Source organism: Sinocyclocheilus anshuiensis, unplaced genomic scaffold (genome assembly GCF_001515605.1).
Source record: "Sinocyclocheilus anshuiensis isolate Anshui unplaced genomic scaffold, SAMN03320099.WGS_v1.1 scaffold1277, whole genome shotgun sequence".
NCBI classification, from domain to species: Eukaryota; Metazoa; Chordata; class Actinopteri; order Cypriniformes; family Cyprinidae; genus Sinocyclocheilus; species Sinocyclocheilus anshuiensis.
Genome location: NW_015549629.1, coordinates 116,746 through 133,276, shown reverse-complemented (window position 1 = coordinate 133,276; position 16,531 = coordinate 116,746). Strand labels below are relative to the sequence as shown.

The following is a 16,531-nucleotide window of genomic DNA, read 5'->3' as shown; positions in this document are numbered from 1 at the left end:
GGCTTGTTTGTTAAACAATTAGCCTATGCAATTTATATGTTTGAAAACCGCCAAACTGACCCCAAACCAGCTCAAATTTTGTCCACCCGCCCAAGCCAAATTTTATCCGCACAATCAAATTCAAAACCGCCCAATCTGGCAACAGTGGTGGTAGTGTTGTTTATTGATTTGTTCGTAATGAGTGTGTGTTTGTTAGTGTTGGGCGATATAGCTTAAAAAATATGTATTTATTTCAGTATTTTGCTGATATTCAAAATATTTAATAATCTGTATTTGCTCTGAAGTGACTTTAAAAAGTGATTTTTTTTTCAGAGGAACCGCCATTTAAACTAAAGAACTGAATGTTTTCACAATGCTGAATGTAACCACTAAAACACACTAAAGATCAAATAAAAAGAAGACATGTTTCATGTTTCCACACTGTTTTTCACTAAATGAACACAGCAAAATTTACCTACATGTATATGTGCTAAAGAACATTTATGAAAAATGCTCCACAGGGACATCCACAAACATTTTTGAGTATGAATCATTGAATGAGAATATTGAATCTATTAATTTAAATGGATAGTTTGATCAGTTCACAGAAATAAATTGCACTTATTAAATAGAACACATTTAAAATCTCTCATCCTCTAATGACGTGGTTTTGGAAATGTAATAGCTACATAAAAAGCCCATTAAAGTCTGTTAAAAGGTTTGAGAATTCCTGCTCTGTGTGAATGAAATACTCATTATTTCTGTTTGCATCTGTCAGCCTGGACTCACGGTGACCCGAGGAAGGTGATCTACCCCACAGACAGCCTAGGACAGTACTGTGGCCAGGGAAAACTGGAGTAGGTTACACCAAATTTAAGATTATTATTTGTTGCTCCAGTTCTTTTTAAAGATTCAGTCAAATCATTTGTAAATCTTGACTGTAAAGGAGAACTTTAAGAGTAAAACTGTAAGTAACCACCTTTTTCATATGCCCCATGATGCTTTGCATGAATTATGGGAGTAACTACTGTTAAACTGTAAATAATCAGTGAAAGGTTCACTCTGTGAATGCAATAATAAGCATTTTCAAAAAACTAGCACAATGAGGTGACCTTAACCTTCAAATGTGAAAATATAAACAAGTTACTTTAAATAGACCATGAAGAACTGCAAAATATTGCTGCAACAATATTATGCACGTGCTAAATATCACTGTAGTAATATATGTCTGTGTTATGTAACATGCGTTGCCCTAATCAAAAATGCTCATTAACTAGAACAATGAGTGATGATATTTCAATGTCATTTCTGTCATTTTGACGGATAAGAAATATTGTGTTTACCTGCTTTAGAAACATTCCAGTAAACACTGTTAATAGGGAACAGATGTGAAAATGAAAGACAGTTACATTTAAAGCGTCCCTGTGAAAACAAACCTGGATAGAGATGTGAGGATTTGGGGAGAAAAAGAAGAGATTCTTAGTGCATTCCAGTGAATTATTCACAGGATATGTATAGTAAGTAAAATCGAGCAGACCACAAATGCACACTGTATGTCTTTTTTCCAAACGGAATATTCTTTATACCATGTTAATTAAAATATCAAGTATTATGTTATTCTCCTGCCATTTGAAAAATGAAATGTAAAAATGACAGATAAGGATTATTTGTAGTGCAACCTTATGATATGGCATGATATGTCTTTTTGAGTGAAATGAGATATCAAATGTTGCAAGGACTAGGAATGTATGAATATTTTCATTGAAATTAATCAGTGTAAGCCTCAATGAACTGAGAATGTGTTTTTGTGATGTGTGTAACAGGAAGCAGCCCTTGTTGTTCTACTTTAACATGATGAAGTGTGCCAGTCCCATGGTCCTCCTCGAGTTCCAGTGTCCCACGCCTCAGGTTTGTGTCCTGTCCACCCGTTTCTGTCTGTGGCAACTCTGTTTTTGGATTGGCATGCTACTACTGTATACTGCTCATACATTATAGCAGAACTCCGTTCATTCATAGTATGTGAATTTTCACTTCTATTATGTGATTGCATGTGCAGTACACAACCAGAGTGCACTGTGGGGAATACTGTATCCCACAATGCAATGCACTCAACTTATCTTTAATTTGCATTTGCATTTATTTACATAATTTGTTTAGCAGACACTTTTTCAAAGCTATTTAGAAATAAGGCAAGCAATATTGTTTATGTATTTATATGTTGATTCCGACATTTTTATACAACACTGGATTAAAAATAAGAAAGTAACTCTTTTCTTGGTGATAAATGGACATCATTTGTCAAATGAATGATGATAATGACTGCTTCACATACCATTTTAAAATAATAGGCACTGTATGTGCAGTATCAAGTTTTACTGTCTTTTAGCATTGATTTTTCATGTTTTAGTAAATAAGTGCATGCAAAACTAAGGTTATGTTATAGACTGTTTTTGTTTTGTTTTTGAGAGTCAAACATGTCATATCCTGAAGTTTGTTTTCTTTCTGTGTGTAGGTGTGTGTAGAGAAATGCCCTGATCGCACGTTGACTCTGGTAACCGCCATTGGAAACACACAAGACTGGGAATATTACAAAAGCTATTGCAGAGCAGACCCAGGGACAAAGGTAAGTTCGTTTTTAAAGGGGTCATATGATGCTTTTTTAAAGATAATTACCACATAGTGAGGTAGATATGTGGGGGCGTGTTAGAACGAGCCGTTTTAGGTAGGCGTGGCAGAGTCTTAACTTTGATAAAGAATATCTCTTTGGTTTTGAGACTTTAGTCTTTGCAACTTCAGGGATCTTATCTATGCACAATCAGCTTGTAACACTCCAAAGAGAAAGGAAAACTTGAAATCTCATCATATGACCCCTTTAACAAATCATTTTTAGCTGTTGGTTAAATATCCAGTAAATTTTTTTTGCAAATGTCTAATAACCGATCAATTCTGTCTCCCTTTAAAGCCAGTGGTGGACATTTTGCAAAAAAAACTGTGCCCTGCATATCTGATTTCCAGCAAACCATGTAAAGCTTTAGTTTTTATTATTACAATATTTACTGTATGGGAAATTATTACAAATTTTTCATGATTCTGTTTCTTAATCCTGTTGTTCTCTCTCTCAGTTTTGCAGCGATGTTTTCCATCTCTAGGCAAAAAGGGTGATGTCATCACAGTGGGCGATCAAGAAACATTTAATGATGGAGACAAAATGAGAGACGCTAAAGATCTGGTGGCTGGAATGAAGTAAACACATTTATACTACTCAATCATGCATATTGCAAGGAAATTGCTCATTTATATGTCACTGCTGCAATTGCAATTGCAGTGCAATTCAAGGGCTATTTATTATAAATTCATATTTGTTTTGACAATCAAAGGAATGCAACAATAGTCATGGAGGGTCGTCAAGTTGCAATGAAGATCTTTGAGGATTACACAAAGTCTTGGTACTGGATACTAATGTAAGTTAATTTTTTTTTTTTTATATTTTTTATTCATGTTAGTGAATATACTATCTTTCAATAAAAAGAATTAGTGTTAATATTTGGATCAGTGTTATTTTAAGATAAATAATCATTTTAATTATTTTTTTATAAGTTTTAGTCATTTTGTTGTGTATTTTTGCCATTTATTTTTATATATTTTATATATTTCTGTTTAGTAGTTATTATTATTATTATTATTTAAATTTTATTTTAGGTATTCTCAGTTTTAATTTTAGTATTTCAGCTTAAACTAAATGAATATTAGAAATATGATATAAACATGATATAATTTTTATATTAGTTATGCTAGTTTTATATTCTGTTTATTTTACTACTTTGTGGTTACTTGTGTAATATATCATAATAGTTCATAGTTATTTTATTTCAATTAATGTCTTTCCTGCTGTGATTGAGTGTTAATCTGTTTCTTCGTGCAGTTGTTTGTTGGTCGCTGTGGTGCTGAGTCTGATCTTCATCGTTCTTCTGCGTTATCTGGCTGGAATCATGGTCTGGGTCATGATCTTCATGGTCATCGCTGTCGTTGCCTGTGGTATGGTATGGTTCATACTCTTTAGTACATTCATCCTGTCTAGTATATTGTTAAACTGTCAATCATTTGTCTGTTTCTTACGCAGGTATTGCTCACTGCAGCATAAAGTATGTCAATCTGAAGGACACGCCTGGTTCTAATATCACCCTACAGCAGCTGGGCTTCCAGCCCGATTTCTCTTTGTACCTGCACATCAGACAGTCCTGGCTGGCCTTCAGTGAGTAGCCACACTCTTACTATTGCTCATATTTGGGGTTAGGAATTTGAAAAAGACCTTAAATATTAGACTATAGCCTGTAATCTGTAGTACAAAATTGAAGGATGAACCCAAGCCGTTATCATAAAATCGTCTTTTAATTAGGGCTAATAAGGAACCATCTCAAACACACTATCAAATGCACAGCAACACACTGAAAACCACCTACAACACCCTTAGCATCACAGCAGAAAGTTGCATGGACAATCTAGTCGTCAGTTTATTACTGTTTTGCTTTGGCTAGTCTTTCTTTCTCTCACAACGCCTCTAAGAAGAGTCAAGTAGTTTTGCTATGGGCCTGTAGGTTTAGCAGATTGTAAAGTAGATTGTTTTAAATTTGAAAGTAACTCCTTTTCATCTCTGCAGTCATCATCTTGGCCATTTTGGAGGTCATCATCATCATTCTCCTCATCTTCCTCAGGAAACGAATCCGGATCGCTGTTCAGCTCATGAAGGAGGCCAGCAGGTTTGTGTTTTTGGGAATCCATATGAAACCGTAGTAAATACATGATGTTTCCACATCAACATCTTCTTGTTACGGGGATTCTGCCTGTCATTAAAGTTTAAAGACGTGGTACTTGTTTTACCTTTAAGTCTTGTTTTTTTTGTCCTCTTTCAGGGCTGTGGGTTATGTGATGTCTTCGCTGTTCTACCCTATTTTTACCTTCCTCCTCCTGACCATAGTCATTGTGTACTGGGGCGTCACTGCAGTGTATCCTTGACTCAAAACTGAAGTGGAAACATTAATCAGTGTTGACACTATTAGACAGGAACTTGCATCTTACAGTCACTCACTTAATCTTAATTAAAATCACTCTAATGGAAGGTCAATGGGCAAAAGGTCACCTCTTGAGTCACTCACTAAAACAAACAAATGTAAGTCCATTGCATGATTTAAGGAGCCTCCAGAAAAAGAACAGGGCACTGTCAAAACATCGACCAAAATTAAATTACATAAAAAAAACAAATTTAAATAAATATTAAAAAAGAATACACAAATACTTTTGAATGACCATCAGTCAATACATCTACTAAAACTGAATTAAATTAAATATATCATTTTAAATGACATAATTTAAAAATAGATAAATAAAATATTAAATCTGAATACACAGATACTTTTGTATGACTGTCAGTGGAGATATATATTTATCTATTTAAGAAGATAATGTTAGGGATATTTTATAGCAATAAGGTTCCCAGCAACTCAGCCCTAATAGATGTATATGGTAATCTAATATCCAAAACACTTCTTTAAACACAGTATTGTCTATAAAAAGTCACGTGTTTAACATATTTGTCACGAGATCACACCAGTACTAGTCCTTAATCGCTCTAATCAGTTTCCTCTCTACATCCAGTGAACCTGTTTATAAGGTTTTCAACGAAACCGATTGTCCACATGCAAGACAAACCTGTGACCCTGAGGTGCATAAATACATATTCATGAAAAAAAAATATATCGCGATACATATTGATATTGAATTATTGTCCAGCCCTAATTCATGCATAATCATAGTGTTAAAATATTACACACATTGCACTGTATTATACACTTTATACATTACATTTTTTTTTTACTTTGAATATGTAGTACAGTCCTAAAGTGAATGATCCCTGTTTCACATTTCCAGAACTTCACTCTTTCTACTATGAAGAGAGACTGTCCGCGGTCTGAGTGCCTGTTTGCTTTCTATGGTGGGGAAACGCCATATCACAAATACCTGATCATCCTTCAATTCTACAACATCTTCCTGTTCTTCTGGTGTGCAAACTTTGTCACTGCTCTGGGTCAGATGACTCTGGCAGGGGCATTTGCATCCTACTACTGGGCTCCTAATAAACCCAGTGACATGCCTGCATACCCGCTGTGTGCCTCTCTGGGCAGATCCCTCAGGTATGGCTTTAGAAAAAGATGTATGCAATATGCATGTTAGCAAAGTGTGTCATTTGGGCCCTAAGCACGATTTAGTTATATATATATATATATTTGATGCATTTTGTCCACACACAGATATCACACAGGCTCTCTGGCATTTGGTTCTCTCATCCTCGCCATCGTCCAGATTATCAGGGTTCTGTTGGAGTATATTGACCACAAACTCAAGGGTAAGAGAAAAACATTAACAGATCAAAAATTGATCTAATTGCTTAATCACTGCAATATGTTATGGAATATGTGCATATAATGACTGTTGACGCATGTAATTGACTATTTTCCTACAGAGCTATGGTAGTTTCATGTCTATCGGATTACTCTGCAGTCTCTTTCTTTTCACATAATAAAATAACGTCAACTCAGATAAATTATTCATGTCCTTTTATTTATTTACAAGTAGTCATGTAATGAGCTGGTTAATGTACATTCATCTGGTCATTGTTGCAAAATAAAAAATTTTAGGGTGCTTGGAGACCCTGCAGCTTCCCGTTTTGAGGTGATGCCGAACATTATCCATTGCCGTATCCTGCACTGTTCACAATAATCTGTTTTGTGTGTGAACTCTTTTGCTTTCTTTTGGTCCCACAGGAGCAGAGAATAAATTTGCCAAGTTCTTGTTGTGCTGTTTGAAATGCTGCTTCTGGTGCCTGGAGAAGTTCATCAAGTTTATGAACAGGAACGCCTACATTATGGTCCGTGTTCTTCCACTGCAACTTAAAGGAATAGTTCACCAAAAAATGAAATTTTGCTAAAAATGTACTCACCCATAGGCCATCCAAGATGTAGATGAGTGTGTTTTTGGATTTTTAAAAATTTTAGCATTACATCTGATCACTTGCTCAGCAATGGATGCTCTGCAGTGAATGGGTGCCGTCAGAATGAGAGTCCAAACAGCTGATAAAAACATCACAATAATCCACACTCCAGTCCATCAATTCATGTCTTGTGAAGTTAAAAGCTGCGTGTTTGTAAGAATCAAATCCATCATTAAGGCTTTTTTAACTTTTAACCTTTGCTTCCAGCTTCTAATCCATAATAAAGTTTCCTCCGGAAAAAAAGTCCATCACCTGTTGTTTTCTCACCTCCAAATCCACCCACATATTTGTTTAGAACTGTTTTTAATGGTTTACACTTGTAAACCGTGCTTGATCTGTGAATATTTCTCTCATTCAAATGACTTTTTCTATTGAAGAAAGCAATTTTATAGATAGAGGACTATTTTAGCTGGAAGCGACAGTTTGAGGTAAAAAAAAAATAAATTCTAATTATGGATTTGTTTCTTTCAAACACAGCTTTTCACTTCACAAGATGTTAATTGATGGACAGGAGTTTTTTGGATAACTTGTAGATTATTGTGATCTTTTTGTCAGCTGTTTGAACTCTCATTCTGACGGCACCCATTCACTAAACTGTCAACTGTTCATTTTTTTCCCCCTTGATGCCTACACAAGTGTGTCTTAATAGCATCTCTAAATGCAGTCTTTGCTGAATAAGTGCTTTTTTTTCTGCCACAGGTGGCCATATACGGTAAAAACTTCTGCAGATCAGCACGTGATGCCTTCTTCCTCCTCATGAGAAACGTAATCAGGTGGGTGACCTCTTCAAACTGTAGGGTTGAAGGAATTGAAACTGAGTGCAGGATTTTAACATATTTAAATTGACAGTGCAACGCTCATGTTGTGAAGCACTAACAAACAATGAAACATGATGCTGATAACAGCAAAGAAGTGCATGCATTTGAACATAGACCAATAATTAAAAATAGTTGAAAAGGCAAGGTGCAGGAAGTAAGGTAGGTTTTGTAAGCTGGTGTTGGCTGGCTGAATTTGACGAATGTTTCACAGATGTTTTCACTCGTCACAGGGTGGTAGTCCTGGATAAGGTCACCGATTTCATCTTATTCCTTGGAAAACTCCTTATTGTGGGGCTTGTGGGTAAGTTTCCTAGTTTAGACCGGTTATATAACACTGAACTAATCATTAGATTTAAATACTGACAAACTTGAACTACAATTTGATGGAATACATCAAGTGGCTTTCTCAATCCCCCTTTTTTTCCCCAGGGATCTTCGCTTTCTTCTTCTTCTCAGGACATACGGATGCGTTTAAGGGTGCCACACCCAGTCTCCATTACTACTGGGTTCCTATTTTGGTGAGTGATCGAGTGTGACTATAAATGAAATAAAATAAAAATGTAAATGAACAATATTCTATTTAATGAACTCATCTGTCTAAATTGTAATGTCCAAATAATGGCCATGCTGGAAAATAAAGACACAGCAATTAGAGTTCAGGGTCAGCAAGATTTTTATTTTTGTTTTGTTTTTGAAAGAAGTCTCTTATGTTCACCAAGACTGCATTCATTTGTTTAAAAAATCTTGTGAAAACAGTAATATTGTGAAATATTTTAACAATTTAAAAGAACAGTTTTCTATTTGAATATATGTTATAATGTAATTTATTCCTGTGATCAAAACTGAATTTTCAGCATCATTACTCCAGTCTTCAGTGTCACATGATCAGAAATCATCTGCTCAGAATTCTTTATTGAACAAAGTTTGAAAAACATATGTTTGGAATAGAAATCTTATATTATTTGCTGAATAAAACTATCACTTTCAAATAAAAGCCAAACTTTTGAACAGTAGTGTATGCATGTGTGCTACCTGTATTTATAGACAAATTAAATAAAAGCTGCAGCTGTCTGTCTGAATATGTATGTCTGTGCTTTTTCTCCAGACTGTGTTGGTGGGCTCCTACCTCATTGCACATGGGTTTTTCAGCGTTTATGCCATGTGTGTGGACACACTCTTCCTCTGCTTCTGTGAGTACTTGCCATTAATAAATGTTTTAACTCCAGAAACCGCTAGTATGAGTATAAATATCAAGCCGTCAAGGTCCACTCTGGAAGGTAGAAAATCAATTCAAAGAAATGTACATCCCCTACTTTTAAAATTGTAATTTGTGATCCTTTAAAAATGGTTTAGTGCTGCATTTAGGGAAATATAAAATCTGTTTCGGATGAAGCCTCGTGTCACTAATGATCCGACTGACTCTTCATTGCGCATGGCAGTGCATGTAGCTCGGTTTAAACCTCTCAAGGCACCTTAGACTGAGGATTTAATCTGCGTTCCAGTTATGTATTCTGGTATGAGGTGTTTCTAATCTGTCTATGGTACCTGCTTAACTAAGGTGTGGCATTTCAATGGGACTGATATGCTTTTCTGTCTTTCATCTCATAATAACCTGATTCTTTCTTTTTCTCTTTCTTCTTTTATGGCTGTTCCCTCTCCCCTCCCCTATCTCTTGGGTTTTCTATTCAACACCTTCATATTCAACATCTGTTCCCCCCCCCCCCCCCATCGTTCCTCCTTGGGTTTTCTATTCAACACCTTCATATTTTAACATCTGTTCCTTACAAACCCAATTTCACATTTATCACATTTACTACACAATTCTTTGCTTAGTCTTTACATTACTAAACATCACTAACACCACACAAAGGTGAAGACCTTGAGCGCAGTGACGGCTCTGCAGCGCGGCCGTATCACATGACCACAGAGCTGCGCGACATCCTGATGAAGGACGCGGATGCGGCTCGGACCCCTACTTCACGTGACGAGACTATGCAGCTGACGGCTCCCGACAAAACAATGGAAAACTGATGGAAATTTGTAATTATATGTGGGAAAAAAATCTTATTTACTGAATGGTCACAAGGTTCAATCATACCTGCAGTTCATTGAGTTGTCAATCATTCAATAATTGTGTGTTAAGGGAATAAATAGACAGTCAGGGAAAATGATCTTGAGAATAACATGAAAATGTATTCACAAGCTATTTTCTTCAATAATGTGACGTTTATCCAAGTGAAACAGGATATTAAATCATAAAAAGGTTACACTTTACGATAAGGTTCCTATTGTTAACTTACTTAACTACTTGGATCACATTAACCAGCAATGAAAATTGCTTCTAAAGCATTTCTTAATCTTAATAATTTTACTTTAAACAGTAACTAATACTGATTATTAAAATCAAGTTTAATATGTGAATATTAATTAAACATGAGCTAACAATGAACAGTTGTATTTTTGTTAACTAATGTTAACAAAGATTAAGAAATTCTCCAACAAATGTAACTCATTGTTAGTTTACGTTAGTTAATTTATTAACTTATGGGACCTTATTGTAAAGTATGAAAGCCCGTTTCCGCCACTAAATAAAAAATAAAACAAGGTAATTGCGACTTTTTATCTCACAATTCTGACTTTTTTTTTCTCAGAATTATGTGATATAAACTCAATTAAAAAAAACTCAGCAATTCTGGCTCTTTTCTTTTTTTTTTTTCTCGCAATTGCAAGTTATAAAGTCAGAATTGCGTGATATAAACTCGCAATTTTGAGAAAAAAACTCAGAATTGCGACTTTATATCTCACAATTTTGACTTTATAACTCACAATTCTGACTTTATAACTCACAATTCTGACTTTATAACTCACAACTGTGACTTTATAACTCACAATTTTGACTTTATAACTCGCAATTTGAGATATTGTGAGATATAAACTCGCAATTGCGAGAAAAAAACTCAGAATCGCGACTGTCTCGCAATTTTGACTTTATAACTCACAATTTTGATTTTATAACTCGCAATTTTGATTTTATAACTCACAATTTTGATTTTATAACTCGCAATTTTGATTTTATAACTCACAATTTTGATTTTATAACTCGCAATTTTGATTTTATAACTCACAATTTTGATTTTATAACTCGCAATTTTGATTTTATAACTCACAATTTTGATTTTATAACTCACAATTTTGATTTTATAACTCGCAATTTTGATTTTATAACTCGTAATTTTGACTTTATAACTCGCAATTTTGACTTTATAACTCGCAGTTTGAGATATTGTGAGATATAAACTCGCAATTGCGAGAAAAAAACTCAGAATCGCGACTTTGTCTCGCAATTTTGACTTTATAACTCACAATTTTGATTTTATAACTCGCAATTTTGATTTTATAACTCACAATTTTGATTTTATAACTCGCAATTTTGATTTTATAACTCGCAATTTTGACTATAACTCACAATTGCGTGTTTTAAAGTCAGAATTGCAAGATATGAACTCGTAGTTCTGAGAAAGTCAGAATTGTGAGATTAAAAAGTCGCAATTACCTTGTTTTATTTTTTATTCAGTGGCGGAAACGGGCTTCCATAGTAAAGTGTTACTATTAAAACAATAAAAGAACTTGGATGATAAAGTCTTTATGAAAGTTACAATTGCACAGTGTATTAAGAAAGCAGGCAAATAAGGTCAGTGTTGAGTTCATGTTCATGTTTAAGTGAGTGCCTTCTGCTTTGCATGTTCATCTGCTCAGCAGCAACAACTTTCAGACTTGTTACCAGACATTTTATTGATTTATAGATGTTTTATTTATACATCAGTTGGCTATTTTACATCAAATGTTTTGGATTCAGTGTTTTAGTTGTCTTTGCTGTCAGATGATCAATGCATTTTGCCCTTTTTGAGTGTACTGTGTTTTGCTGCCGTTTCATTCTATGATGGACAAATATCTAATGTTGCTCTTAATTTAAGTGTCATGCAGCTGATGTTATTGCTGCATTTCCTCCAGATTGCAAGCCATTACTTTTTAATGCACTTTAAGGTTTGTTTTTGGTAGCAGTTTGCAACCTACGTACTTTTGAAAAGCACCTTGTTGCCTTCTTGGGAAGCCTTTAACTTTGTCTGCTGTCTTTTCCACTGTCTTTTAGGTGCTTTGCTACTTCACATGTCAGTTCTTTTTTTATTTATTTTTTTAGTCTTTAATAAATATCATGCAAGAAGGTGCATTTGTTATTTAGGTCTGACTATATTGTGTGTGAGGCGTTTGTTGAACACAGGCATGTCACTTTCCTTTCCTCTAGTGTGCTAGCTAAAGGTAAACCATGGGTTGTTTGTTCCTCAACATCTCTTCTCACATTCATTTATCACAGTGGAGGACCTGGAGAGGAACGACGGCAGCCCAAAACGAGCCTATCTGATGTCTGAGAACCTTCTCAATGTTTTGAGGAAGAAGAACCAGGCCAACTAGTCCTCACTGATGGTCGGTCAGAGTTATATATGTGCCTCAGCACTGCTTGAGATTTTTTTTGACCTCAGTCAGTGTTTGACCTCAGTATCTCAGCCATATGTTACCATTTAAAATGTGTAAGCTTTTCTTTAGATTGAGGTCAAATTACAGAGGTTGTAGGTTTATTATTTAAATGTCCAAAAAGCTTTTGCAATAACTGCCGAATGTTTTAATGAATACTTTAAAGAATAACCGAAGCGTCTTGGCCTAGATATTTTGTTTTGATTTTCATTTTGATGCTTTGCTTTTTTCCCCCATAGTCTTTATATTTATGGTTTTTATATAAAAACACAGTGCAGTGTTGTCCATTGTGCTGTAGGACAGGATTGTAGAAAAACGTTTTCTTTGCCAATATGTGAGCAGAATCGACCGTAGAAACTATGTTTAGATGTATTATTACTTTTATTATCCGTTCATTTCCAGTTCATGGCCCTGTGTACATAAGTGTCTGCATGTAGGTAAAACGGTTAGACTTCTTGCCTTTAACCGTGTTCGTGACTATTCAGTGTTCAATTTTGATTTTATAACTCGCAATTTTGACTATAACTCACAATTGCGTGTTTTAAAGTCAGAATTGCAAGATATGAACTCGTAGTTCTGAGAAAGTCAGAATTGTGAGATTAAAAAGTCGCAATTACCTTGTTTTATTTTTTATTCAGTGGCGGAAACGGGCTTCCATAGTAAAGTGTTACTATTAAAACAATAAAAGAACTTGGATGATAAAGTCTTTATGAAAGTTACAATTGCACAGTGTATTAAGAAAGCAGGCAAATAAGGTCAGTGTTGAGTTCATGTTCATGTTTAAGTGAGTGCCTTCTGCTTTGCATGTTCATCTGCTCAGCAGCAACAACTTTCAGACTTGTTACCAGACATTTTATTGATTTATAGATGTTTTATTTATACATCAGTTGGCTATTTTACATCAAATGTTTTGGATTCAGTGTTTTAGTTGTCTTTGCTGTCAGATGATCAATGCATTTTGCCCTTTTTGAGTGTACTGTGTTTTGCTGCCGTTTCATTCTATGATGGACAAATATCTAATGTTGCTCTTAATTTAAGTGTCATGCAGCTGATGTTATTGCTGCATTTCCTCCAGATTGCAAGCCATTACTTTTTAATGCACTTTAAGGTTTGTTTTTGGTAGCAGTTTGCAACCTACGTACTTTTGAAAAGCACCTTGTTGCCTTCTTGGGAAGCCTTTAACTTTGTCTGCTGTCTTTTCCACTGTCTTTTAGGTGCTTTGCTACTTCACATGTCAGTTCTTTTTTTATTTATTTTTTTAGTCTTTAATAAATATCATGCAAGAAGGTGCATTTGTTATTTAGGTCTGACTATATTGTGTGTGAGGCGTTTGTTGAACACAGGCATGTCACTTTCCTTTCCTCTAGTGTGCTAGCTAAAGGTAAACCATGGGTTGTTTGTTCCTCAACATCTCTTCTCACATTCATTTATCACAGTGGAGGACCTGGAGAGGAACGACGGCAGCCCAAAACGAGCCTATCTGATGTCTGAGAACCTTCTCAATGTTTTGAGGAAGAAGAACCAGGCCAACTAGTCCTCACTGATGGTCGGTCAGAGTTATATATGTGCCTCAGCACTGCTTGAGATTTTTTTTGACCTCAGTCAGTGTTTGACCTCAGTATCTCAGCCATATGTTACCATTTAAAATGTGTAAGCTTTTCTTTAGATTGAGGTCAAATTACAGAGGTTGTAGGTTTATTATTTAAATGTCCAAAAAGCTTTTGCAATAACTGCCGAATGTTTTAATGAATACTTTAAAGAATAACCGAAGCGTCTTGGCCTAGATATTTTGTTTTGATTTTCATTTTGATGCTTTGCTTTTTTCCCCCATAGTCTTTATATTTATGGTTTTTATATAAAAACACAGTGCAGTGTTGTCCATTGTGCTGTAGGACAGGATTGTAGAAAAACGTTTTCTTTGCCAATATGTGAGCAGAATCGACCGTAGAAACTATGTTTAGATGTATTATTACTTTTATTATCCGTTCATTTCCAGTTCATGGCCCTGTGTACATAAGTGTCTGCATGTAGGTAAAACGGTTAGACTTCTTGCCTTTAACCGTGTTCGTGACTATTCAGTGTTTTAAGTGTTTTGTTACATGTTGGTACACCTCAATAAATGGTAAATAAAGAATTTTCTACTATACTCGTGTACAATTTCTTTATTAGACTTTAAATTGGTGTAACTTTTTTTCGTGAGACACTGAGGACGGAGGAGATCAGTGATAAGTTTCGCTCTTAAATATAAAAACAAGAATTAAGGTTTACATGAAATGCGTATTTTAGCAAGTGTGTTCAATTTTAATAGCTTAATAGAGATCCACCTTTTTAAGTTTAACGTATTTGTAAATTGAATGCGCGAGACGTCCGTGTCATCCGCTTACTTTTAATTTTATTTGTACAAAAACAGCCCGTATACTGCAGACTGGTATTTCGTATCATATTATTTCAATTTATTATTTTATTCCTAAACGCACTGGTTTGTAGCGCAACATTTTTATTTTTTATCTAGTTACTTGGATAAAACTTTAACATTTTCAGTCACCCACAAGGTGGCGTTGTTGACCAAATATACAGAAGTCAATCTATTTTTTGCAGGAGCTCCAAACTAGCGCAGATCTGTGGCTATAAGCCAGTTGCCTTTTAACTCACTTTTAAAGAAATTATGTGTTAAAGATGAGTTTTCTCTTGATATGAGTATTTCTCATGGAGAAATATTTTACTTTAGCCTTTTTCATAGGGCTAAATAATGTAAAATCATTTCATGATTACTTCATAATATACTACAGTTTCTCTACATGTCTTGTTTTCCAATTTCAAGACATATGTGACCCTGGAGCACAAAACCAGTCTTAAGTCACTGGGGTATATTTAGTAAAGATCATGTTCCATGAAGATATTTTGTAAATTGCCTACTGTGAATATATTAAAACTTAATTTTGTATTAGTAATATCATGCATTGCTAAGAACTTAATTTGGACAACTTTAAAGGCGATTTTCTCAATATTTGGATTTTTTTGCACCCTCAGATTCCAGATTTTCAAATAGTTGTATCTCGGCCAAATATTGTCCTGTCCTAACAAACCATACATCAATGGAAAGCTTATTTATTCAGATTTCAGGTGATGTATAAATCTCAATTTCGAAAAATGTACCCTTATGACTGGTTTTGTGGTCCAGGGTCACATTTTGCCATATAACTGACTACTATACATTGTCTAAAAATACTACAAATAAATATATAGTAGTTTAAATGTACGGTGACATAGCATACAAACACGGTCTTTAAAGGAATAGTTCACCTAAGCTGTTTGGACTCTCATTCTGACGGCACCCATTTACTGCAGATGATCCATTGATGAGCTATATAAAAACACAGTGCAGTGTTGTCCATTGTGCTGTAGGACAGGATTGTAGAAAAACGTTTTCTTTGCCAATATGTGAGCAGAATCGACCGTAGAAACTATGTTTAGATGTATTATTACTTTTATTATCCGTTCATTTCCAGTTCATGGCCCTGTGTACATAAGTGTCTGCATGTAGGTAAAACGGTTAGACTTCTTGCCTTTAACCGTGTTCGTGACTATTCAGTGTTTTAAGTGTTTTGTTACATGTTGGTACACCTCAATAAATGGTAAATAAAGAATTTTCTACTATACTCGTGTACAATTTCTTTATTAGACTTTAAATTGGTGTAACTTTTTTTCGTGAGACACTGAGGACGGAGGAGATCAGTGATAAGTTTCGCTCTTAAATATAAAAACAAGAATTAAGGTTTACATGAAATGCGTATTTTAGCAAGTGTGTTCAATTTTAATAGCTTAATAGAGATCCACCTTTTTAAGTTTAACGTATTTGTAAATTGAATGCGCGAGACGTCCGTGTCATCCGCTTACTTTTAATTTTATTTGTACAAAAACAGCCCGTATACTGCAGACTGGTATTTCGTATCATATTATTTCAATTTATTATTTTATTCCTAAACGCACTGGTTTGTAGCGCAACATTTTTATTTTTTATCTAGTTACTTGGATAAAACTTTAACATTTTCAGTCACCCACAAGGTGGCGTTGTTGACCAAATATACAGAAGTCAATCTATTTTTTGCAGGAGCTCCAAACTAGCGCAGATCTGTGGCTATAAGCCAGTTGCCTTTTA

The 16,531-nt window shown here is 34.8% G+C and overlaps 1 protein-coding gene across 5 annotated transcripts in view; it reads left to right on the top strand.

Annotated features, from left to right (window-relative positions):
• LOC107659566 (choline transporter-like protein 2) overlaps window positions 1-12,853 on the top strand; it is a 37,567-nt gene extending 24,714 nt beyond the window's left edge. For 2 of the 5 annotated variants that reach the window (XM_016448559.1, XM_016448558.1), the window contains exons 4-23: window positions 758-836; window positions 1,803-1,887; window positions 2,492-2,602; window positions 2,942-3,002; window positions 3,102-3,222; window positions 3,357-3,440; window positions 3,902-4,014; window positions 4,100-4,231; window positions 4,637-4,736; window positions 4,890-4,982; window positions 5,614-5,698; window positions 5,905-6,167; window positions 6,285-6,379; window positions 6,798-6,901; window positions 7,724-7,797; window positions 8,073-8,143; window positions 8,272-8,360; window positions 8,948-9,032; window positions 9,713-9,882; window positions 12,215-12,278. In XM_016448559.1, the coding sequence (XP_016304045.1) occupies window positions 758-836; window positions 1,803-1,887; window positions 2,492-2,602; window positions 2,942-3,002; window positions 3,102-3,222; window positions 3,357-3,440; window positions 3,902-4,014; window positions 4,100-4,231; window positions 4,637-4,736; window positions 4,890-4,982; window positions 5,614-5,698; window positions 5,905-6,167; window positions 6,285-6,379; window positions 6,798-6,901; window positions 7,724-7,797; window positions 8,073-8,143; window positions 8,272-8,360; window positions 8,948-9,032; window positions 9,713-9,873 (2,006 nt within the window). In that variant the 3' untranslated portion in view covers window positions 9,874-9,882; window positions 12,215-12,278. Of the gene's footprint in view, window positions 1-757; window positions 837-1,802; window positions 1,888-2,491; window positions 2,603-2,941; window positions 3,003-3,101; window positions 3,223-3,356; window positions 3,441-3,901; window positions 4,015-4,099; window positions 4,232-4,636; window positions 4,737-4,889; window positions 4,983-5,613; window positions 5,699-5,904; window positions 6,168-6,284; window positions 6,380-6,797; window positions 6,902-7,723; window positions 7,798-8,072; window positions 8,144-8,271; window positions 8,361-8,947; window positions 9,033-9,675; window positions 9,883-12,214 lie in introns of those variants that run through there. The other 3 variants (XM_016448561.1, XM_016448560.1, XM_016448562.1) reach the window with 2 other exon arrangements.
• Window positions 12,854-16,531: the final 3,678 nt, after the last annotated feature.